At 37.1% G+C, this 23,627-nt stretch overlaps 6 protein-coding genes across 6 annotated transcripts; 1 reads left to right on the top strand and 5 right to left on the bottom strand.

The window, feature by feature from the left end:
* Positions 1 to 1,500: 1,500 nt before the first annotated feature.
* On the bottom strand, positions 1,501 to 5,915 carry MONOS_2497 (putative DUF214 family protein; the record flags this gene model as incomplete). The annotated part of the gene is made up of 7 exons (XM_067872422.1): positions 1,501 to 4,422; positions 4,504 to 4,658; positions 4,736 to 4,807; positions 5,031 to 5,273; positions 5,388 to 5,489; positions 5,542 to 5,731; positions 5,782 to 5,915. The coding sequence occupies 7 exons, from the start codon at positions 5,913 to 5,915 to the stop codon at positions 1,842 to 1,844; spliced, it is 3,477 nt and encodes a 1,158-aa protein (XP_067729279.1). The 3' UTR covers positions 1,501 to 1,841.
* Positions 5,916 to 6,641: 726 nt separating this feature from the next.
* Positions 6,642 to 15,371, bottom strand: MONOS_2498fu2499 (uncharacterized protein; the record flags this gene model as incomplete). The annotated part of the gene is made up of 1 exon (XM_067872423.1): positions 6,642 to 15,371. One exon carries the CDS (start codon positions 15,369 to 15,371, stop codon positions 6,642 to 6,644), a length of 8,730 nt encoding a protein of 2,909 aa, XP_067729278.1.
* Positions 15,372 to 15,701: 330 nt separating this feature from the next.
* Positions 15,702 to 16,877, bottom strand: MONOS_2500 (uncharacterized protein). The gene is made up of 2 exons (XM_067872426.1): positions 16,706 to 16,877; positions 15,702 to 16,649 (listed from the first exon to the last, which is right to left on the bottom strand). The coding sequence occupies exons 1-2, from the start codon at positions 16,781 to 16,783 to the stop codon at positions 15,891 to 15,893; spliced, it is 837 nt and encodes a 278-aa protein (XP_067729277.1). The 5' UTR covers positions 16,784 to 16,877; the 3' UTR covers positions 15,702 to 15,890.
* Positions 16,878 to 16,889: 12 nt separating this feature from the next.
* MONOS_2502 (uncharacterized protein) lies at positions 16,890 to 19,989 on the top strand. Its single transcript, XM_067872427.1, has 3 exons — positions 16,890 to 16,933; positions 17,047 to 17,162; positions 17,227 to 19,989. The coding sequence occupies exons 2-3, from the start codon at positions 17,090 to 17,092 to the stop codon at positions 19,386 to 19,388; spliced, it is 2,235 nt and encodes a 744-aa protein (XP_067729276.1). The 5' UTR covers positions 16,890 to 16,933; positions 17,047 to 17,089; the 3' UTR covers positions 19,389 to 19,989.
* Positions 19,990 to 20,047: 58 nt separating this feature from the next.
* On the bottom strand, positions 20,048 to 20,791 carry MONOS_2503 (uncharacterized protein; the record flags this gene model as incomplete). Its single annotated transcript, XM_067872428.1, has 1 exon — positions 20,048 to 20,791. The coding sequence occupies one exon, from the start codon at positions 20,789 to 20,791 to the stop codon at positions 20,189 to 20,191; it is 603 nt and encodes a 200-aa protein (XP_067729275.1). The 3' UTR covers positions 20,048 to 20,188.
* A 523-nt stretch (positions 20,792 to 21,314) lies between these two features.
* Positions 21,315 to 22,887, bottom strand: MONOS_2504 (putative Glycosyltransferase-like domain-containing protein 1; the record flags this gene model as incomplete). Its single annotated transcript, XM_067872429.1, has 4 exons — positions 21,315 to 21,657; positions 21,911 to 22,016; positions 22,175 to 22,714; positions 22,821 to 22,887. 4 exons carry the CDS (start codon positions 22,885 to 22,887, stop codon positions 21,315 to 21,317), a joined length of 1,056 nt encoding a protein of 351 aa, XP_067729274.1.
* Between the last annotated feature and the right edge of the window lie 740 nt (positions 22,888 to 23,627).

Below are 23,627 nucleotides of genomic sequence, written 5' to 3'. Positions count from 1 at the left end.
TATTTTTTTTTACACTTTATCAATCAGAAATTTCGATTAAACTATTTTTATAATTTATATATAAATGAACACTAAAAAAAGATAAATAGATTTTCAGACCATATTTCATATGAATTCATTCAATACGTTGACAATTGGAACAATAATTATGCTTTTGATAATTAAAAAAAACAACATTTTAAAAAAGAAATGAAAATTTTTAATTATCTACATTTAGAAAATTAACGTGATAAAAAATAAATCACATTAAGGAAGTTCTTGTTGAAAAGCCGCAAATGTTTAATATCTGGGTAAAATATAAATGCTTATTATTTGAGCCCTTTTTCAATAAATCAATAATACCTAAACATTTTGCAAATTTGTTAATAAAATCCATATTTATGTTTGAATGAGTGCATCCTGGAGAGATTTTATTGATAAATAACAAAAATGATCAAATATGGTTCAATTTTATTTAACTCTGATATCTAACATCGGAGACTTTTCAAATATGAAACTCACGAGTTAATGAAACTGTTTTTTTTTTTTTCATCCAGGATAAATTTTTAGAATATGGAAAATATATTTATTTAATTCGAATATTTTTTTTCTGCACATTTATTAAAAGATGACTTAACAAACAAAATTTTTTGATCATATCTTTATGTATTTGTTGTGAACAGTTGTCAAAAATTGCATTGTTAATTTCAAATTCATTTTTTTTTTCTGTGCAATCGAAAACGCAATGAAAATCAAATAAAAAATTTTGATTTATATTTCTTTTTCAACAAATGAAATGAAATGCAATAATGACTGTTTTGTCAACATCAGATATTATCACATCGGGTTTTGCACAACTTTTTGTGACTATATCCGATTGTGATTAAATTCGATGTTGCTCAACACAAAAAATAAAAACAAATAAACAAAATAACTTATTTTGGATCAAATATTTAATTTTTGGGAATTTTTCACAAATACACATTTTTCAATTGAAATAACAATTTTTTATTTTTTATTATGTTATTCAGACTTATTTAAACATAATTTTGAAAAATCAAAAAATTGATATTTCTGATCAAAAAGTTGATTTTTCATTAATAATGAATCCATCGTGAAAAAAAAAGTGATTATACATATTTTGCCATGTGATTATTGGTGATGGAAAATGTATGATAAAAAAGTCAAAAATGTTTTGCACAAGTAATGAGATTATAACTTGTATTGATAACATAACAAGTAACTATATCCGGTAAAGACAGGAAAAAAAAAAAAAAAAAAAAAACATACACACAAATTTAATCTCTTGACCGATAGAGGTTTCTTCGATTTCTCTTGTTGCAAGGGTTTTGTTTTGAAAATTGAAAAAAAAATTATTCCCGATCAATCATATACCATTTTTTTTTCCTTTTGGTACACAAAAAACCTAACCATCAATTATTTCAAACATTGATTGTGGTTTTTTTAAAGTTGGTTAATAAGTGCAACACAAAAGATTTCATACAAAATTTGGGTATTTTGAAAAGAATCATTATTGTTATTATTTGGGTCTAAATAAAAAAGGACAAGATAAAATAATAATTCCAGTTATAACGTTTATAATGAAAAATGAATTTAAAAAATTTCTCTTTGAAACAAAATATTTATAATATATGCATATATATACATATTCAAAAAGATGATAAAGCGATAATTTGAACATAAATACTCATTAAACATGTTAACATTATAAACAGTTTCCTCAAATTTACTCAAAATTCTATGCAACAATTAAAAAAATTTCATTAATGACTTTTCACAGAAATAGTAAAATGCTCACTTACACAAGCTTATACACATCAGTATCATTTAATCGAGCAACATCATAAGGACCTCATACAATCTGCAATCTGAATATGCCTCAGATACGACAAAGGTGCAGAAGTTGATAAATACCCCATCAACATTGAGACAAACACTAATGAAATTAACGTTACATACGGAAAATAAAAGACTGGCTTTCCATATGAAAGCAGCAGCACTATTTGAGATGAAACCATATACGACAAGAGCATTCCAGAAACCATTCCCATTACAGACGCAGCCATCACCAGAATGAACGCCTCTTCAATGTATACACGCCGCGTCTGAAACTGTGACATTCCCATCGATCGCATCATTCCGTAGTCTTTTTTAGACGAAAGCACATTCGACGACATTGCAGCAACAAGCGAGCATTCACCAAGAAAACTCATAAAAAGTGCACTAGCAGCAAATATTGAATGCATCATGACCTCTACAAAAGCATTCCCTTCATCAAAACTTTTCTTTGTCCAAATATCTGATCTTAAATAAGGGTTTTTATTATCAACAAATGAAGATGAAGAAAATACATTGTTATCTCTTAATAATGGCTGCTTTTTTAATGATTTCACAAAAGAATCAGCTTTTTTGGGATTATATAAGGTCGAGGAAACCGCACTTTCTTTATTTATAATTTGTTTTATTCTTTTATCATCTGTATTTTCTTTAAATTCTTCTCTTTCTTCACAGTTGCAATGCCTATTTGAAGGATTTTGAGAATTCGAATTTGAATCAATGAAGCATGCCAAAGAAGTTGAATTACCAAATTTAACATCACTGATGTCACGCACCAAAGAATCAGTTCTTGAGGAAGACGCTCCTTTCTTATACTTAATTTTGATGGAGTAAATGTACAAGTCATCAAAAGCAGGAGATGCAAAAACACCATTTATGTTGTCTATTGTCTCACACATAAATGGAATAGAAACCGGAATAAGAGATACCACATAGTAGTTGTAAGAAAAGTAAAAGTAAGGATATGGAAAAGATGTAACGAATCCCCCAATTGTGATGTTTTTGAAGATAGATGACAATGAAATTGTATCCGTCCTTCCATCAACAATTTCATTTTCTTTCTTCGCTGAGTCTTTATCCATCTCATTGAAGAGTGTGTTTGAATAAAATGGCAAGTAATAAGTTGCAGCTGCGCTGAGATTCTTAGTCAAAACATATTTATCTCCCAGATTAGATCGTAGCTGCTTTTTGAAATCTTGTGATATAATCGCCATTGATGAATCAAAGTAGTTCACATACAACTGTCTCATTACATCATCACCAGTCATTTTCTTTTTGTCGTTCAAAGTGGATTTTATATGCCAAACTTTCTCATCAGTTGCTGCTTTGTAATTGGGTGAGACAGCCATAAGATCAAATAAGCTTTGATATGTCCTCCCACGATTCGTCATCATCACGCTTGCTTCCCTTCCTCCTTGTTGTTGTGAAAGAGCATTACTGACATATGCGTACGATTCAATCACATCTTTGTATTCGTCTAAAACTGCTTGCACAATCTGCACATCTTGCATTTTTAAGCTATCAGCTTTGCGGATCGAATTAAAAAGCGGAGGCGGGAAAAATATTGAGCCATTCCAATTTTCATATTCATTGAATATAGGCTCATGATAGGATGCAAAAAGTTGAATTTCCAAATCGCAAGCATAATGCTCGTACACAGACGCATTTGACGATTCAAGAATAGTGTTTGTTAAAATATCCCCTGTAAATACAAAGCACAGAATCAAAGCAAACATTATCGTCGTCCCACGATTTCTCAGTCTATGCAAACTGAGATTTTTTAGAGCCATTTTCCGTACCGCTTTTTTCTCCCAAAAAAGAAACACAGTTGACACAACTGCTTCGAAGATATATTCAAAATTAACAAAAATCAGAACCAGCGCTGTCATCACACAGATCACCAGACCAATCAGGAGAATTATCATCAATACCATATTGCCTGATGCCAGCGAAAGAGGAAAGAGCAAATATACACATGCCCCAATCACTGTCAAGATTAGACCATCAACAAGCAGAGTGGACGACGAATGAATAGAGTCACTTCGTTCGATGGTGATAAGCACAGCAGATGTGTTCGTGTGCTGCACATCGATTGAATCATGCAGGTTGGTTGACAATGCCGTTTTGATCGGGAAGAAAGAAGCAACCAGTGTCGCAGCTAAAACAACCAGAATCGTGAAAATCACAGACCACGGGGAAAGCATAACGGTCAAGTGCATGTCTGTATCTTTCGTAATCAAATAAATTAATGCAACATTGATTCCTTGAGCCCCAATGATCCCGAATATGATCCCAGGAATAGCAAACGTGAAAGCTTGTATCACAATCAGCATCACCACTCCGAACCTGCCCATTCCATGCACACGCATCAGCCCCAGCTCGTAAGCTCTTCCATCGACAGACCTTTGGATCTGAGAGTAGATGATTAAGATAGTTATCGCCAAAAGCATCACAACCATCATTCCCATAGGCAGAATCATCACGCTTTCGAAGGAAGAGCCAAAGTCTCTCAGTCCCCACAACTCTGCATAAAGCTCAGCAAAATTCAGCGCATACAGAATGTTTGTTGACCAAGAATTCAATTTTCTGAAATAAATAGGTTTTCACATCAATTCATATTTAATGTCTTGCTGATATATTTTTCGATAATGGAAGATTGAAACAAACCGTGTTGTAATCGAGCTATCAGCATGTAAATAGGTTTTATTTCTTGGAACTTGCAAGTTGCAATCAAGCTCAGTAGCATAATCATTCAGCTTGGCTTCTCGAAAATGTTCTATATCAACAATTTCTAAAACAGAGCGAGGTAAATATTCAACAATCTGAAGCAAACAAGAGAAAACGAGTAAAAAATAAGGAGATAAAAATTATGAGCATTCAATTAAAAGCAAATTCAAACGTGTTCCCAGACATTGTCGATTTCTGCGTAAAATGTTTTGTCACGAAAAATGCCATTATCACTTGTTAGAACCTAAAAATTTATTTAAAACAAAAGATGATGTTTGAATAAGTTTTGAAAAAAATAACATTGTTTCGACAAAACAAATATTTTACACGAAAATTATAAAAAAAGAATATAAGAATAAAAGATTCTAAACAAATAACCAAAAAAAAAAAAAAAACATTTAATTAAAATAAACGAAACTGCAAAAATAGCAAAAACAATAAAAGTTTCAATGAAATAATCTTCAAACCTCGGCAATTTCAAACGGGACTGTAAAATTTTGTAAATATTTCACTGCTTCAAGTAAACGGGTGGGAGCCTGCTTCTTTACAACATCAAAAGCAATAGGCGAAAATTGTGACATGTTCAAGAACAAATTTACAACGTTTCCAACTTTGAACTCTTCAAAATTAAAAGAAGAAAAAAGATCAATAACGATTTTTCCTTTGGGAATAGAGTTATAACTACTCTTCCAACCAAGGTCATATTGTTTCTAAATCACAGAAATTGAAATAAAATGAAAAATATAATTTGTTTATGTTGTAAGAGATATAAAGAATTTTTAAAGAATTTTTGCATTTAAAATTAAAATTATTTTGAAGCAAACTTCAAGCTTGCTGTTAACTGCACTAAATTTACCATAAATGCGCCTTTTAAAATATCTGCCATCTGCAAATCGTACTACTGCACGAGGCGTGCACATTGAATACTGTTATCAAGGAATCACTTCACAAATAATTTTTTCAACTGAAATTGCAAACTTCTTTTCCAAGTGGATCTAAAATCTCTTTTGCACGCGTAGCATTCAGACTCATTATTTCTGTACCATGTGCTGAGGACAATGTCAAATCAGTTTTTCCATATCGTCTTTCTAAATCAGAATACGACATTTCTGGTTGCCTTGTTGCAAGGTTTAATACGATAGGAATAATCAAACTTACAAGGAAACAACTAATTAAAAAAAGTAATTTTTATACGTAAATAAATAACTCAAGTCAAACCCAACAACACCCCAACAAAAACTACATTTGTGATGCTTCATTTCTCTCCAACTTTGAGAAATATAAAATCTTAAATAAGCACATGCAACTTTCCTTTCACTAGCATTGCCGTGAAGGGGAACATAATCATACATTATCCTCTTTAAATTGCAACAAATAACCAACAAAAAATCAAAATTTAAATTTGGGACTAAATATTGTCAATGAGAATATTTTTTTGTTTTATGAATTTTGTTCCGCACAGTTCTTTCAAAGATTTTTTTCGTTTTTTTATATTTTCATATTTAAGATTGCATGATAATGTTAGAATAATTACCATACGATTGAAGAAAAAGTCTGGAACAAATCTTTGCTTTTTTCTTAAATGAAAAAATTTTGTACCACATACAAAAAATATAATTTTATAAAAATTACACAAAAAATAAGTTCTAATTTATTAAACATATATATATATTACGTTTGTTATTTATTTTTATTCTTGTTATTATAATGTACAAAAAAATGTGATTTATTATGCTATGTCAATTAAAAACTATTTTGTGAACTTTTCAATTGTGAAAAATATCTTTTTGAAAGATTCATAAAGAATAATCAACGAAGGCATAAAATTCTCTTTTATAATCGCTTACTAGCAAAAAATATTTTAAAGCGACAGGAAATAAAATCGATCTTTTTTAAAAAAAAAGTCCACAAATATATTTTGACGCTAAACACTTATAGATTTTTATTTTTCTACATTAAATAATTCCAAAATCATCATAAAACCACAAATTATTTCATTTCATCATTCATCACATTTTTGTGATCTTATTGGGAAGTGAAGTGAAGTGTTAACTTAAAAAATAAAATAAATAAATACCTCAACGGTGAGAGTCCTGCCTCTGCCTCAGCATTTGCGGTGAAGCAGAAGTTTGTGCTGAAGTGGAAGGAATCGAAGGAACAGAAGAAGAAACAGAAGAAAGTGAAGGAAAAGAAAGAATATTTGAAGAAGGAGAAGAGAAATTTGGATTCTGTGTGCTGTATTGATTAGTCTTTGGATAAGGAAACATGAGAGAAGGAAAAGGGGAGGTGATGGAAGATAATGAATTAGAAGAAGAAGAAGAAGAAGAAGAAGAAGAAGAAGAAGAGGAAGAAGAAGAAAGAGAAGAAGAAGCATGAGAAGGAGAAGTTCTGTTAGAAGGAGCTAAATTGAGTGTTAGTCGTAACGGAGAAGAAGGCGATGAAGTGAAAAGAGAACGTTTGGGTTGATGTTCATTCACAATAGCAGAAGATTGAAAAGGATGAGAAGAAGAAGAAGAAGAAGAAGAAGAAGAAAGAGAAGAAGAAGAAGTTTGTTGAGAAGATTTATCAGCTTGCTTCTGTTTAGATTCACTTGATGTTTCCGTCTCTTGTTTTCCTCTCTCATTCTTTGCTGTTTTTTCCTTTTGTCCATCTTTCTTCTTCTTCTTCTTTTTCTCTTTCTTCTTCATTCTCTCTTCTTTCTCCTTCCTCTCCTTCTCTTCTCTTTCCACATACTTTTCATACTCTTCAGCAGCGCCTGGTGTTATGTCTTCATACACTTTTGCTGCAAGCGCATTCAGCCGCTGATAAGTGCTTGTGCGACCCAAACGAGGAGGAAGAGAAAGAGGAAGAGAAGAAGAAGAAGAAGAAAGAGAAGGAGAAGATGGGTGAGGTGACAGAGAAGAAGAAGAAGAAGAAGAAGAGGAGGAAGAAGAAGGAGATGGTGATGATGATGAAGGTGGTGGTGTGGAAGGAGAAGGAGAAGGAGAAAGTGAAGGAGTTAGAGAAGGTGTCAATGTTGGGGTGGGCGAAGGAGGAGGAGGGGAAGAAGAAGAAGAAGAAGAAGAAGAAGAAGAGGAGGAGGAGGAAGAAGAAATTGAAGAAGAAGCAGAAGGCAAAGAAGAACTATTACCTAAACTAGAATCAGACTGAGTTTGTGTTATATTCTGCATTTGCTGCATCTGCTTCTGCTGTTGCAGCATCTGCAGTGAAGGAAAAGGGGGAGAAGAAGAAGGAGAAGGAAAAGAAGGAAAAGAAGGAGAGGAAGAAGAAAAAGTCGAAAAAGGAGAGAAAGAAGGAAGAGGAGGATGAGGTTGAAGAGGAGAAAGAATACTTGTTGATTGCACAGGTGAAGATTGTTGTGTATTCAGAACACGAGGAAACGGAAGCGAAGAGGAAGAATTAGAGAAAAAAGATTTTTCTTTGTTTTTTTCTTGCTCTGCTCCTGTTTTGTTTTCTGTTTCCTTCGCATTTTCAGTTAAATTTCTTTGTGTGTTCGCAAATTGTCCATTCTGCCTCGTTTCTCCTTCATCGCTGCTGTCATCAGACAACAACTCAATTATCAACGGCTCCTTTGAAGTCCCCTTCTGATTCACCTTCTCATTCCGGCTGCTCGGCCTTCCTTCGCCTTCTCCCTCATTTCCCTTGTTTCTCTGCTCTTTTCTCTTCTTCCTCTGTTTGATTTTCCGTCTGATATAATTTCCGTATTCGTCTTCGCTGTAGCCGTTATCACTGCTGCCACCATTACTACCGAGATTCGTCTCTTCATCATCATCATCTTCTCCTTCTCCTTCTTCTCTCCCAGTTGAGCCAAAATAAGGGACAAAATTGTGTCTTTCTCTTCCTTCTCTTCCACCTCTTTCTCCGTCTTTATCGCTTTCATTGCTTCCTTCATCAAAATTAGCTGCTCTTTTGTAAGTATCACCATCGCCATCATCATCATCATCTTCTTCTTCTCCCTCTGAATCTTCATTCGTATTGTTATTCGTTGATGATGGTCCTGTTCTTCTCCTTCTCTTCCTCTTTTTTCTTTGTGCCTCTCTTTCATCTGCTCCTTTGCCGTTGTTCTGATTGTTTCTTTCTCGTTCTCTTCTTTCTTCTTCTTCTTCTTCACCTTCATTCTCATTCTCATCATTGTCTTCATCACCTCCATCATCATCATTATCATCACTATGCCTTGCTTCTTCCTCTTCTTCCTCCTCGTCATCATCATCAAGCAGAATAACTTCTGTTTCCCCCTTTTTCTCTGTCGTGTAATGTTTTCCCCCGCAAATCAGCTCAAAATCGAACTGTGATAGCAACTTGTTCTGCACAAGATATTTCAAAAAGACTGAAGAATAAAAGAACTGTATCACTTTATTGTCAAGTTTGCTGCTTTTTTCTCCTCTTTCTCTTTCTCCTTCTCTTTCTCTTTCTCCATCTTCATCATCATTATCGTTCTCAATATCATCTTCTTCCTCTCCCTCTCCCTCTTCCTCCCTGTTATTGTTGTTTCTGCTTCCACTTCTTGTTTTCCTCCCTTCTTTCCTCTTGTCTCTGTATCCTTCCACGTTCGCCCTCACCAGCTGCCTTACCTCTTCTCCGTCTTTCCCTTTCTGCCACATCATCAGTTCTCCATACTTCCTCACTTTCTCCTTCATCACCTCTTTCCTCCGGTTCAGCAGCTGCTGATGCTCTTTCTTCCTTTCATTCAGCTTCTGCCTCTCCCTCTCCAGCGCTGTCATCTTCGCATCCTGTTGCTGCTGCTGCATTTGTTCCTGTGTTGTTCTGTTTGCTGTTTCTTCTTCATCATCTTCCATTGAAGAAGAAGAAGATGATGATGAAGAAGATATATCACTTCCATTTGAATGTGCAGGCATCAGATGCTTTTGCCCTGCACCATATCCAACACGAATGCCCTTCTGCTGCTGAGGTGAAGAAGATATAAAATTAGAAGAAGAAGAAGAAACAGCATTTCTTTTCTGAATCTCCTGGAGTTGTGCAGTCAGTTGCTCCACTTCAACAAGAGCTGCTTTTCTTCGTGTGACAAAGTCTGAATATGGAATGAGCTTTCCTGTAGAGACATCAGGGACCCACAACGTTGTGTCTGGTGGTAAAACAAAAGGCAAAGAAGACTGATTTGAAGAAGAAGAAGAAAGAGGAGGAGAAAATGGTTTGTTCGGATTAGCAGTATAGGAAGAAGCAAACGAAGTCATTGCATTTCCTGCAGAAAGCATTCCCCCTGCTGCCATTCTTCTCTCTTCTTTCTCTCTGAAATACGCCGGCAGCCAGCTCTCGCTCATCGTCAGCAATTTCTCCGAAGCTGAAATTTCTCCGTCGGCAGATTCTGTCCGCACAAACACGGTTGCGTCGTGCGTGATGAGAGACAAGCGCTGTTGCGCAGCTGACAGCCGCTGCTCGAGTTGAGGGCGGGTCATTGAAGAGAAGATGGAGGGAAGAGAAATGGAAGAAGAGGAAGAAGAAGAAGAAGAGGAGGAGGAGGAGGAAGAGGAGGAGGAAGAGGAGGAGGAAGAGGAGGAGGAAGAAGTAGGACGAGATATGGTATCTGATTCATCATCACCATCGTCTATGACATCAATCACATCTATCGGTTCTGAACGTGAATGCGGCGAACTCAAAGAAGAAGAAGAAGACGAAGACGAAGAGGAAGAATCAGAAGCAGAAGAAGACCCAGAGAAAGAATTCGAATGCGAGGAAAGATACGGAGATTCATTGAATTTGCTCATTGACTCCTTTTTGATCTCTTTCGCTCTTTCTCTGTCCATCCGCTTGATCTTCGCCTCCAGCCACTGCTCGCCCGTCTCTGTCTCTGCAGTGATGTGGAAGTATGTTGAGACATTCTCCCTCTCTTTCTTCAAGGATGATAGCATTTGAGCTTTTCTTTCTTGTTTGCTCAGTTTGATGGGTTGCTTTGATGTTGCATTTGTTTTTGGTTTTTCTTTTTCTGTTTGATTTAATAAACTTCCATTGCTTTCCTTCTCTTCCTTCTCTTTCTCCTCCTTTTCTTCTTTCTCTTCATTTCTTTCTCTCTCTTCTCCTCTCTTCCTCTCTTCCGCATGCGCCTTATGCTGCTCCACCCTCCTCCTCCTCCTCCTCTCCTCCCTCCTCCTCAGCATCCCCTTCCTCTTCACAAACACGACCCTCTCAATCTCCTCCTTCTTCCCCATCCTCCTCTCCTTCTCCTTCCACTCGTCCATCACCCCTTTCAGCAGCACATCCACACGCAGATTGTGCGGCAGCGCAAGCACTCGGCAATGCGGACACCGAAAATCTCTTGTCTGCTTTGCCTGTGACAGAAACGTGGGCAAGTCGAAGCAGGCGGAATGCGCACAGAACACAGAGCGGCCGGGGAGGGACATGGGAAGGCAGGTGAGTGGGTCGCGGAAGGAGAGAGAGAGCTTTGTGGGAGAGGAGAGGAGGTCAGATGAGGAAGAGGATGAGGAAGAGGAAGAGGAAGAGGAAGATGAGGAGGAAGAAGAAGAGGAAAAGAGTAAGTTTTCAATAAAAGATGCATCTTTCTGTTCATTTTCTTGTTTGTTGCTCTGAATGTTCTGTTTAATAAACTTCATGTCATCATCATCTTCCTCTTCTTCCTCGTCGTTTCCATTGTCTTCTGCTTTGCTGCTGTTGCTGTTATCTTCATTAGAATCTGTGCCAAACACGAATGCCTCGTCAGTGGTGGATGAGACAGTCTCTATGTCAACATCAACATCTGCTTTGGCTTCTGCTTCTGCAAGAGATTCTGCTTCTGCTTCGATGTTGGATTTTGCTTTCTCTTTGTCTTTGGATTCATCTTTTGATTCATCGTCATCATCTTCTTCTTTTTCTTTTCCTGTTTTTCCTCCCTTTCCTGCTTTATTTAATTTACTCGACTCATTTTGGTTGTTTGTCAAATCCATTTTGGAGTCAATAACCCCATCAGCATTGAAAATACCTTTGCCAGAGAACGAACTTGCATTATTTGAAGAAGAAGAAGAAGAAATTGAAGAAGAAGTGGAAGAAGAAGAAGAAGAAGAAGAAGAAGAAACTGAAGGAGAAGAAGAAGACGACGTCACCAAAGGCGTTGATATCAGATCATAACTCGAAGGAGAAGTCGGTGCAGAAAGCGGGTACATCTTTCGGATTGAAGGAAATCCAATTTTTGAGTTGTTTTTGCAATCTGAAGGATTAATTGAGTCTTCTTCTGATGTCATTTTGGATTTTGCTTCTTTCTCTTCTTTCTCTTCTTGTTCTTCTTGTTCTTCTTTATTATTTTCTTTTTCTCTTTCTTTTTTATTTCTGCTGTTAATACTACTGTTATTATCATCATCATTATAATCATCGTTATTTTCGTATTCATCCGAGCGGAAAAGCGGAGAAAGGGAAGGATTGGGCATAGAAGAAGGCACGTGAAGTGGAGACAAGAACGAGATGTCGAATTCTGAGTCTGGATGAGAAGAGTCTGAAAGAGGGGATTTGAACGATGATGTGGCTGTGGAAGAGAAAGAAGGAGGGAAAGAGGAAGAAGAAGAAGAAGGAAAAGAAGATTGAGGTGAAGATGATGGAGGTGTTTGTGTGTGTGTGGAAGATGAAGAATTGTCTGAATGAATTGATTGACATGGAGAAGTGAAAGTTGAAGAGGAAGAGGAAGAGGAAGAGGAAGAAGAAGAAGGTTGTATTTGATGTGAAGAATTATCAACTTTTTGAGAAATGGCAGGAGGAGAAGAAGAAGAAGACAGCGAAGACGAAGAAGAAAGCGAAAGATTGGATGAGTGAGAAGAAAGAGCTGAATGATTAAGATGTGCATTTGATGAAGATGAATCTGTTGTCATTTTGATATCATCTGAAGAAGGAGATTGAGGTTTCATTGCTTCTTCTTCTTCTTCACTTTCTCTTCTTCTTATCCTTCTCTTCTCTTTCTTCTCATTTTCTTCTTCTTCTTCTTCTTCTTCTTCTTCTTCTTCTTCTTCCTCTCTCCTCTTCTTCTCCATCAACTCCATCCTCTTCCTTCTCCTTCTCCTTCTCCTCTCCTGCCTCTCCTTCCTCCTCCTCCTCGTCTCCCCTCTTTCCCATTTCAATATCGCATCCATCTTCTTCACATTCACATTCATCATCTTCGCCAATGACAAAATGCATTGCCTTTTTGTGTATCTCTGAAGAGAAGCTAAAACTGCTCTTTCAGGAATCGCCTCTGCCCGCACAACCACAAAGAAGAAGTTCTCCATGTTTTCTGTGCGGAACTCATAGAGAACAGACACCTGCTGGTTGGGCTTTGTGAGTGGGGCGAGAGAAGAAGAAGAAGAAGAAGAAGAAGAAGAAGAAGAAGAAGAAGAAGAAGAAGAAGAAGAAGAAGAAGAAGAAGAAGAAGAAGAAGAAGAAGAGGAGGAGGAGGAGGAGGAAGAGGAAGAGGAGGAGGAGGAGGAAGGAGAGGAAGGAGAGGAAGGAGAGGAAGAAGAGGAAGAAGGAAATCTTGATGATTCACTTCCATTTGCTCCTCCTCTTCTTCCCCCATCCTTCTCATCTTCCTTCATCCCCATTCTCTTCTTCTCCTTCTCTCTTTCCTCTTCTTCTTCCTCTTCCTCCTCCTCTTTCATCACCGCCTCCATCTCCTCCAGCCTCGGCACCACATTCCGTGTGATATCAATCGGCCCCACTCGATTCATCAGCACTTTGTCTGTTTTTCCGCTTTCCAGCGTCACATTCGACTTGAATGGAATGAGGATCTTCTGATTGAGTGCAAGTGAAATGGCGATCGGATACACAGACACACACACCGCCTCGTCTGGTGTCATCTTCGAGAAATCGAATGGATCACCGTCATTTGCAGTGTTATTGTTGCTTTGCTGTCCAAAAAATGAACCAGGGCGTTTGGAAGGTGTATGAGAAGATTGAGCTTGCTGTGGGAATTGAGCAAAAGAAGCAGAAGAAGAATTCCTGGATTCAAAAGGAGCTGTGGGCGAGAAATAGGATGTTTGTGCTGCTCTTCCTCGTTTCTTCTTGCCTTTTCCTCTGTTGCGCCCGCCTTGTGATGACTGTTCATATGACATTTGCAATTGTTGCTGTTGTTGTAGCTGCTGCTGTTGAGAATACCAAGAAGAAGGAGAAGAGGAAGGTGAAGGAGAAGGTGAAGGAGAAGAGGAAGGAGAGGATGATGATGCAGAAGGTGAATAGCTCATCAAAGACTGCAGAGGTTGTGTGGGCGAATAAGCATTTCTCATTGCTCCTGGACGTTGAGGAGTAGAAAAAGCAGACTGAGAAGCAGAAGCAGAAGCAGAAGCAGAAGCAGAACTAGCTGTAGATATCATCCCCTGATTCCCCCTCGTCTCCTTCGTCTCCTTCGTCTCCCTCTTTGCCCCCTCAAATACCTCCATCTCCTCCTTCATCAGCACCCAGCGCCTCCACTGCGCCCACCGCTCCTTCGGCACCAGACACAGCAGCAGCCTCTCGTTCGCCCGGAGTGGCTGCGCAATGAGAAAAGAGAATGTGCTCACTCCGCTCTGCAACGCAGTGGGCCCCTTCACAAATGCGCTCGGCCGGAAGAAATAGTGCACCCACTGCGACGCCGCCAGCGGAGACGGGAAAGACGCGAGCTGCGGATTTTTCGCGCCGCCTTGCTCAGTCGCGGCAAAGAACGTGGCGTCCTGCTCGATCAGTTCGTCGTGCTCCTCGTCGAGGCGCTCATCGTCGAGGGAGGGCTCAGAGAAGGAGTCGCTTTCTGATGAAGAATCGGATTGTTGGGGTTGTGGTTGAAATTGAGGTTGAGGTTGAAGTTGTGGCTGTGACTGAAGATTTGGTTGAGTCTGCGTCTGCGTCTGCGTCTGCGTTTGAACAGAAGGAGAGACTTTTGCTGGCTCTTGTTTTGATGGACTGTTTGTTTGATTGATGAGTGAAACAGAAGAAACATTTTGTGCAACTGGAGATGTGTTGAGTGGAAGTTTAGAAGAGGAAAGAGGAGATTGATTCTGATTCTGACTCTGTTGCTGCTGCTGTTGCAATCCGTCCGCACGCTTCTGGAAGACTGGCGTTTGAAATGGGGTTGAAGTGAATGGCGATGAAATGACACCTGACGAGGCTGAGAACACAGACGGAGAAGAGGCAAACGGCACCGACTGGAACGGCCGCTGCGGAGGCGCCTGGTTCGCAAAGCGCGGGACAGGGAAGCCGCCTCCTGAGGCAGGCATCGAAACAGGAGGGAAGGGGAGCATGTTGTGTGCATAAGGCGAAAAACTCGCAGGATACTGCCGCTGAGGGCCGGGAAGGGCATTGGAGAGAGAGAGAACAGGAAGCTGGGTCGCCACGCCCAAAGGCTGCCCCATCTGGAAAGGCGGCCGCGCCACGGCATATGGAGGCATCTGTGGAATGCTTAACGTTTGCTGCGGTGCTGGATGAGTAAGTCGAGAAGATGCACTTTGGTCCAAAGCGTGGCGCGAAGGGGAAGGGTGTTGCTCTTTTTGGTGATTACCTTTTCCCGTTTCAAAAACGATAGATGATCCTTTTGCATTCGCAATTTTGTGAGATGCTAATTCACTGCTCATTTTCTTTTCGTTTTCGCGCGATTCATCAGTCATATTTGATGATTCTTCGGTTGGTACCCTTTTTTCGTTGTCGTTGTCAGAAGAAGAATCATCATCAATGATTCTTCTCTTTTTTGTGCCATCTGACTTCTTCCCATTCGTTATACGCGAATTCTTCTTATTAACTGAATTTTTATCGGATAACTGATTACTATTCAAATTGCTTGCTTTCGGAACAATAGATTTATCTCCCAAAGGTGCAATTCGAGATTCTGCTTCAAAATTTACAGCTATTCCCGATTGTATCGTTTCATTCATCGAATTCTGAGAAGAAAATTGTTTCATGGATGATAAAGATGTTGAATCTTTTGTCAAATGGAAATGATGAAAATAGTCGTCAAATCAATTAAAACATGGTTGTATACCTGTTTTTATAATATTAACAGCGCGATCAACAGATCCATCACATCGTTTAAGGATTAAATAAAGTAATTGTTCATCAATCTCTGGAAATCTGTCTTTTAGCTGCCTAATTGAATCATCCATGTATAAAATTATAAATTATCAAGAGATTCTTGTGTAATATGAATTTTAAATTTATTCTTTTTTATTATTTAAAGCAAAATAAAATAAATAATTTATGAGGAGATGATAAATTATTAATTTGGGCTTTTGATCGTTAACTTTTCATTTGAAGTGCCATTTGATTATTGAACGTATTTTTGTCTAGTTTCACGTTATCATGCGAGAGAAACAAGATTTTAATAACATTAATAATGAAAAAAATTGTAAAAAAGAATCAAATAAAGCTTTTATCTGATATTCTTCAGTTGAAAATCACGGAAGTGAAAAGAAATATCTCATCCTTTTCGTATCGCAACGAGGAACAGATAAGATCTTCTCACCACATAAAGTATCGTCTCTCCGAGAATCTTTCATAAATTTCTGTTTTCGTTCTCTCCACCTATTTGCAGGAATAACCCCACAATTTTCAAATGGATTAGGAAGTGGATCAGGTTCAGGCTCAGGCTCAGGTTCAGGCTTTGGATCCGGTTCTGGACTTGGCTCAGGCTCAGGCTCGGGTTCTGGCTCGGGTTCTGGCTCTGGCTCTGGGTCAGGCTTTGGCTCTGGGTCAGGCTCTGGTTCGGGTTCGGGTTCGGGTTCTGGATCGGGCTCTGGCTCTGGTTCTGGTTCTGGTTCTGGTTCTGGCTCTGGTTCTGGTTCTGGCTCTGGCTCTGGTTCTGGCTCTGGCTCTGGTTCTGGCTCTGGTTCTGGTTCTGGTTCTGGTTCTGGTTCTGGCTCTGGCTCTGGTTCTGGCTCTGGCTCTGGTTCTGGTTCTGGTTCTGGTTCTGGTTCTGGCTCTGGTTCTGGTTCTGGCTCTGGCTCTGGTTCGGGTTCGGGCTCAGGCTCGGGCTCAGGGCTTGGATCAATTACCGAATTGCAATCTATAAGGCATGAAGATCCATTTGTAATGCACGAAAGATCACGCTCTGAAGAGCATACGCGATGGCATGATCGAAGATGAATATTTGGATGCATTGAGCAAAATTCAGTGCATGCACGAGGGGTTTCATCGATACATTTAAGAAGGTTAAACTTTTTTGAATGATAATATAAAATTTTGAAATTCGTTATCAAATAAAAACAAAAACCAGGCATTTCTTTTCACAGTCTGACTTCTGTTGAACAGAAAAGGATGCCAAAATGAAAATAAAACAAACAAATTTCATATGTGTTTTGTGAAATGTGGCTGATTTTTAAAAAAACTTTGACATCTGCAATGAGAACTATCTTCTTTCGTAATTTTTCATTCGATTTTATTATGTATTCGATCTAAGAATTGATCACAAAAACTGAAAACAATTTTTTTATTTGTTAGGGTTTGCTCGTTTCAAGTGAAAAGAAATTGAAATTAATCTATTATTTATTATGCATTTTATTTTTCATTAAAATTAAAATTTTGTTTTAAATATGTCAATATTTTTGCAAAAAGTATTTTTGAGAACTTTACGCAGTTTCATAACTGTAACAATCAGATGACTACATCTTTTTCGGATTACAAAATGAATTCGTCATCTCAATTCTCGGATGTTTCGTCCGAAAGGAATGGTATGCTGTTTGTTATAATTTATAAATAACATCATTCTTTTTAAAATATTGCACCTAATATCAGACTCAATGACCTTGAATAATGGATGTGATAAGAAGAATAATGATTTTCAAAAAGATGAATATTTTGAGAGTTTTGTTGATGAACATTCCCATTGTTCAATCAATAATACTGATGACGATGAAAACTTTGAAGAAGCGGATGATATGTTGTATTCAACGCTTGGCAAACCTGATACTATAGATGAACCTCAGTTAACAGAACGAACAATTGTCTCATATGATCCTATTGAAGACTCAACTTCAATTGATAGAACTCATTTTGAAACAGAAAATCTTCGCGAAGATAATTTTGTCCAGCACACCCCAGAAAACTATCGTCCACTTCTTGATCCAAATTCACCATTTTCACCTGTATATGAAATTCTGCAAACAGCAGACGAAAATATTTCCTTGCTTGCTTCTTTTTCTCCTCAAAGAATGAAGAAAATGAAATTAGAAAATGAAACACACACAAATGGCAATTCTAATTGTCGTCTGGACGCAACTGAAAGGGAATCAATGGGGCAATCCGGTTCTGTTAATTGCAATGAAACAGGAAAAGAAAGCAGTTTCCAGGAGGATGACTCGACATGGCTTATGGTAACTGAAAAAAGGAAAGAAGAAAAAGATTTTGAAGCAAAAGAACCCGAGGCAATGGATTCGTCAAGGCCTTCAGGAAGCAATTCGGAGTCAAACGATGAATTTGAAGCCGAGGAGAGAATCATAAAGGAAGAGGAGGAAAAGTTTTTGAAGGAAGTGGAAGAAAGGAAAAGGAAAAGGAAGCTTGAGAGATCAGCAGAAAAGCAGCGCAAAACGCTTTCATCTCCAAAAAGAACTTCTCCATCACCAAAAAGACGAGCATCGCCAATGAGTGCAAGGCGCATGAAGGAGCCGAAGGAAAGAAATGCTGCATTTTGCAGAGAATGCGAGCGAAGTAGAGAAGATTTTGAAGAGCATGATGAAGAAGGGAAGAACGCTTTCGGCATTAATGAGAAAGAGGATTGTGGACGTGAGTGTGAAAACACCGATCGCTCGTTGAATGTATCATCATATTTGAGGAGCGAAACTGAAGATAACAAAAACGAAAGGAGAGAATTCGATGAAGAGGATGAGAATCGTATCAAATGCGTGCATTGCGAAATAGAAAAAGAAAAAGAAGAAAATGAAAAACAAGAACAAGAGCAGGATGATGACGCTGATGATTATGAAAGAGAAGAAGAGGCAAGCTTATCAGAAGCATCTGACTCTGAAGAGGAGATTACGCTTCAGACTGATCCACTTTCTGTGACGCTGCCAGAAGCAGTGGCGTTGGTTGTGGATGAAAGCGAGCTGACTATCCATTCATTGAAGATTTTAGAGCGCAGGATAAATGTGGAGAGGAAGAGGAAAGAGAGGAGAGAGGAAGAGGAAGAGAGGCAGCTGATGAAGGAGGAGGAAGAAGAGTGCCGGAAGAGAAGAGAGATGACGATGGAATATGCTCTTGATCGCATCGAGATTGTCAATCGAATGATGAAGGAGCTGCTGACAAAGAAGGAGAAGAAAGAGGATGGAGGAGAAGGAGAAGGAAAAGGAGTAGATGAAGATGAAGATGAAGATGAAGATGAGGAAAGGGAAAGGGAAAGAGAAGAACGAGAAAATTCCTGTTTAAATGAAAAAAGTTGTTTAAGCCAACAAGATAACTTTTATGAAGAGGACGAGAAAGACGAGGAGGAGGAAGAAGGCGAAGAAGGGAAAACGGTTGATGGAGAAAGTGAGATGATCAGAGAAGAAAGAGAAAACGACATCGAAGCAATCGAAGATCAAAATGAAGATGACGATTATTTTGTTAAGCAATCAGAAATCGAAGGAATAAAAAAAGAAAAAGAAGATAAAAAGGAAAGAAGAAATAGATTTTCTCAAAGAACAACAAAATCGGCGAATCTGCAGTCAAGCGATGTTTATCAAAACACAGTCATTGATCAAATGGAGAGAGAAATTCTGAAAGGAAAAAAGAGAAGCCAGCTGCAGACTGACAATGAAAGCTCGTTCGAAAGCAGCGCCTCGTCTTTTTCTGCGTCTGCTTCAGTTTCTTCTTCAAATGTGCCATCGTCTGCATACTCAGCGGTTGATACACCCGCACGCACAGTGACTGGGGCAAGGTCAAAATCTCGCTCGCGTACAGCATCTTCTTCTTCTTCAAAGTAATCATATTCTATTTTTTTATTTTATTTTATTTTATTTATTTTTTTCAATGTCTTTTTATCTATCTACTTTTTTTCTGCATTTTTGAATGCAACAACAATTTCTTTGTTTTCGTCCATCTTCTGGTTCTTCACTTCATTCGTCACTTTGATGCTTACTGGAGATACTGTTTCTTATGAAGGCTAACGCAAATGTATCGTTTTTATTGTCGATAATTTGCTTTTCAGTGTAATTTTGTATTTATTGAATGTTTTTAATTCAGATTTTTATTTTTTGAAAGCTGACATCTTTTCATGATTTGTTCTTTTATTCGATGAATTATGTACAAAATATTAAAAGCAAACATTTAAAGATTTAAACAGTAATTATTTTTCCAATTTCATTATAAATAAAAAGAAACACAAGCCACACACATTTTTGTGATTCGACTTGTGATACTTGAAAACGTTTTGAGAGTTTCGTCCGTTCATAGGTTTTTGTGTCATTTTTCAGAATATATATCACCTTTCTTGAAACCACCTTTTCAATGATTCGAATTTTATAAACGCATAGCCATTTTTGTCTATGTCAACTTATTCAAAATTTGTTGTCAATTTTCGTTTTAATTTCTCGACTTTTCAAATTAAAAACTGACTTAAAAACATTTTCAAATGGACATGGAATAAATTTCAAAATAAAATCATTGTTGTTTTTCGCTACATACATGAGAAGATATTTAACTACATACTTATTTTTAAGAAGATATGAATTTGTAACAAATTAAAATTATATTAATTCTAGTTTATCAAAAACTAGTTCATTAATTAGAACAATGACGCAAAATTAAATCCACATGGAGATGAAGTTCCGCAAGAGCGTGAAGCACATCCATTTGCATCATTGTGGCAACAATCTTCGGCACGGCAATTTCTATCGTGACCTGCGCAAAATTGATTCTGTCTGTTGTCATTATATTTCTGGGCAGCTCGGCAATTCTTGCCTGCGTCCATATCTACATTTGCAGTACGAGCTGATGCATCACCGCATTCTGTGCGAGCTTTCTTCTTGTGGCACAAAACTTCATCGCAGTTAGATTCTGTAAATTGGTTATTGTTTGAACACAAATTAGCATCTGCCTTTACTCTGGCATTGTTGCAGTTTGCAACATCTGCATTTCGAGAATTGCAGCAACGATCATTTGCATTAGCGCGCATGCTGTCTTGTGCTCCTTGGCAATTAGCAGCATCGCGATGGAAATTAAATTGGTCAGCAGATGATTCCTGACGCGGGGGAGGGGGAAGTTGACATTGAGAGCACTGAGAACCAGTTGAGAATGTGGGGAAAGAGAACGAAGGAAAGTTGCATCCGCAATCACTGAAACATTGGCAAGCTACAAAAGATGTAAATGCAAAAATTAAATTCAGCATTTAATTCACAATTGAAATTGAAATTTTAAAAAATGTATATTTCTTACTAAAGTTTTATAGTTCATTGGCAAACTGTAAACAGTATATTTTTGTAGTTTATTTTAGTTAATCAAAAATTGTAAGTTGATATTATCATTAACTTTTTTATGGGTTTGGCTTTCCAATTTGATCTCCTCTTTCAAAAAAGATAAGAAAAGAAAAACAAAATATGTTTTGTTGTTATAAATGCTTAAATGCATAACAAAAAAGTGTTTTATTGGGAAACAACAAACTTTCCCAGTTAATTCTAAACGTTCGATATGAACATGAAAAGTGATGGAAATATTATTCCTAAGAATAAAATTTCCAAATACATCAAATTGAATAACAAAATTCTATTTTCTCTTATACAACTCAAAGAAATTTAAATTTGAACAAAATAAATACACAAACTATTTTTTCTTTCTTAACTTGTATCGAAAACAAACCTTTTTGGAAAATTTTCATTTGTGAAAGAAGTCAAAAAAACGAAGACATTATTCATTCAATCTGCTTTCTTTTCCATTTCCTTTTTTCCCTTTTCCTCTGCTAACTGAAAGATTCTCTCAATGTATGTTTTTGTAAGCCTATCAAGATGATACTGCCTTCCTCTATCCTTCATTTCTTGCTTTCTCTTTCGCACAATCCACGGCTTCTTCACAAACTGCTTAAGCGCATTGAAAAGCTGCGTGTCTGTGTTCCATAATTCTTCCTTTGGGAAAAGTTCAGTGTATGACAGTCTGTTTGGGCAAAGAGGAACACAGCCAGCTGAAACTGCCTCCAAAACGCCAACACCGAAAAATTCATGCACAGCTGTTGATACAACAACATCACAGCGCTGAAGCTCTCTGATACATTAAATGTGTTTTTTTATCCCAATAAATAGAATAAAGCAAAGTGAAGATAAGAAGAACATAATAAGAGAATAATTGAAAGGGGGATTAAAAGGCAAATTCATTCAAACACATACACATGCAATAAAAAGCATCAATAAAACATAAAACAATCACAAAAAGCAAAAGAATATTCAAAAAATATTGCTTGCAAGCATTCAGCAACTCAATGTTTCAAAATATATGAATTTTTTCTTATGAGTTATACCTCCAGTATTCATCTTTATCTGGAATATTTCCAAAGTTAACAATAAAAGGAGCCAAACGAATTCGTGCTTCGTCATATACCAAAGGATAATCGCCAGAAGAACAGCCTTGTTAAAAAGAAGTTGACAAAAGCAAAAAGAAGAACAACCAATTTAGATGTGAGAACAAAAAATCAGTATATATAAATTTTTTTAATATTACGCATCAACGTTTTCAATAATATCAGTCATTGTTTAAACAAAATATTAAATGATCTTAAGCAAACCAAGAATGCTCAGCTCAAACGGACGAGTTTCTGCTGTTATGTGAGCAAACGGCGACTTAACATTAGATTCAATTTCTTCTCTTTCTGCTGTCTTTCTCCGAGGAACTGGCCTTTTGCTTTGATCTCCTTCTCCAAAATTATGTGATTTGTCACGCGGCAAACCAGACTCGGTTTTCTCTTCCATTTTCGATTCGTTCTCTGTTTTTTCTTTGTTCAAGTACGCTTTTCCATCCTCACAATGCATAGGTTTCTCACGTTCTGCCACACTTTCTTTTTTTTCCCCACCACAAAAATAATCTGCTAGTTTGTTTAACACACGAAATAGAGTCTCTGGATCTTTGTCATGTTCCCATCTTCCAACAGTTACAATTCGAAGTGGACGAGGCTTTTCCAATGATGATGACACATCAGAACTTGACGGCTCACTTTCGATAGTTTGTGCAGAATTATCATTGGATGTACCGTCTTCAATGATAAATCTTGGAACAGTCAATGGATAATACAACACTGAACTTTTTTCTCTCAGTTTTGAAGGTAAATCTTTTGAAAACATGATTTTTGATAAAGAAAAAGAAAAGGAAAGTTTTATAAAAAACGTTATTATTCAAGAAATTCATTTTCAACGAATATATGAGAGCGAACAAACCTTTTTGAGGGCGTGGTTCTGGCATCCTTTTTAAAAAGTGATTCATTTCCCCATAAAACGAATCCATATTAAACTGTGAATTAAATAAAATATGATCGGCAGCAATACAAGAAACCTTAAAAGGGAAATGTGAAAAATCTAATAATTTTTGTTTCAATTATATTCATACTATTTGAACCCAACCCAATTGAAAATCACTTTCAACTCGATTTTGAACAGGATAAACAAGTTGATTCTGTACGTTCAATAAATTTCCAAAAAAATAAAAGATAAAGGCAAAAATGCATTTTGTATTTGCTCAAGCCTCATGCATGTAATATAATTTTGTCCATTTTTGGAATTTTGGACGTAAACCCAAAAATTCAGCCAAATTTAATACACTGGTGCAAAATAAGATGCCATTATCAATATCACTGTCTGGAATAGTACTAGCAAAATGCAGAGCAGAACAACGCATTCTCCAATGAAACTATTGAGGAAGAAAATCATTTTTCTCAAGAATAATCAGATATTTGTTAAACTTTTGCTCCTTTCAAAGAAAACACATGAAAATCTGTTTGAGCGGAAAATATTTCCTGTAATGTTTGAATAAATTGACTATGAGATCCAACTCCTTCACAAAAAGGCTCAATAACAAATAATTGTTTTTTCATAATTTATTACTGCTAATTTGATCAAAAACATTTAGATTTTTTGTTTTTAAATACTCATTGTTATGAAAAATTACTCAAAACTCTCGTTTTTTATTGTTTCATTCGTTTTTGAATGACATTACATTTTTAATTCTCATCAATTTGAATTGTTTGC

The sequence above is a fragment of the Monocercomonoides exilis genome (genome assembly GCF_001643675.1).
Source record: "Monocercomonoides exilis strain PA203 chromosome Unknown scaffold17-1647472, whole genome shotgun sequence".
Lineage (NCBI taxonomy): Eukaryota > Preaxostyla > Oxymonadida > Polymastigidae > Monocercomonoides > Monocercomonoides exilis.
Note: the sequence above shows the minus strand (reverse complement) of the source record. Positions and strands in the feature narration are given on the sequence as shown.

Excerpts from the sequence above, each read along its gene's own strand:
- MONOS_2500 (XM_067872426.1), bottom strand. The coding sequence starts at position 16,783 with ATGAAATTTGTTTGTTTTATTTTCATTTTGGCATCCTTTTCTGTTCAA. Across the intron at positions 16,650-16,705 it reads ACTGTGAAAAGAAATGCCTG|TTTAACCTTCTTAAATGTAT; the intron begins GTTTTTGTTTTT and ends CATTCAAAAAAG.
- MONOS_2502 (XM_067872427.1), top strand. The coding sequence starts at position 17,090 with ATGACTACATCTTTTTCGGATTACAAAATGAATTCGTCATCTCAATTC. Across the intron at positions 17,163-17,226 it reads TGTTTCGTCCGAAAGGAATG|ACTCAATGACCTTGAATAAT; the intron begins GTATGCTGTTTG and ends ACCTAATATCAG.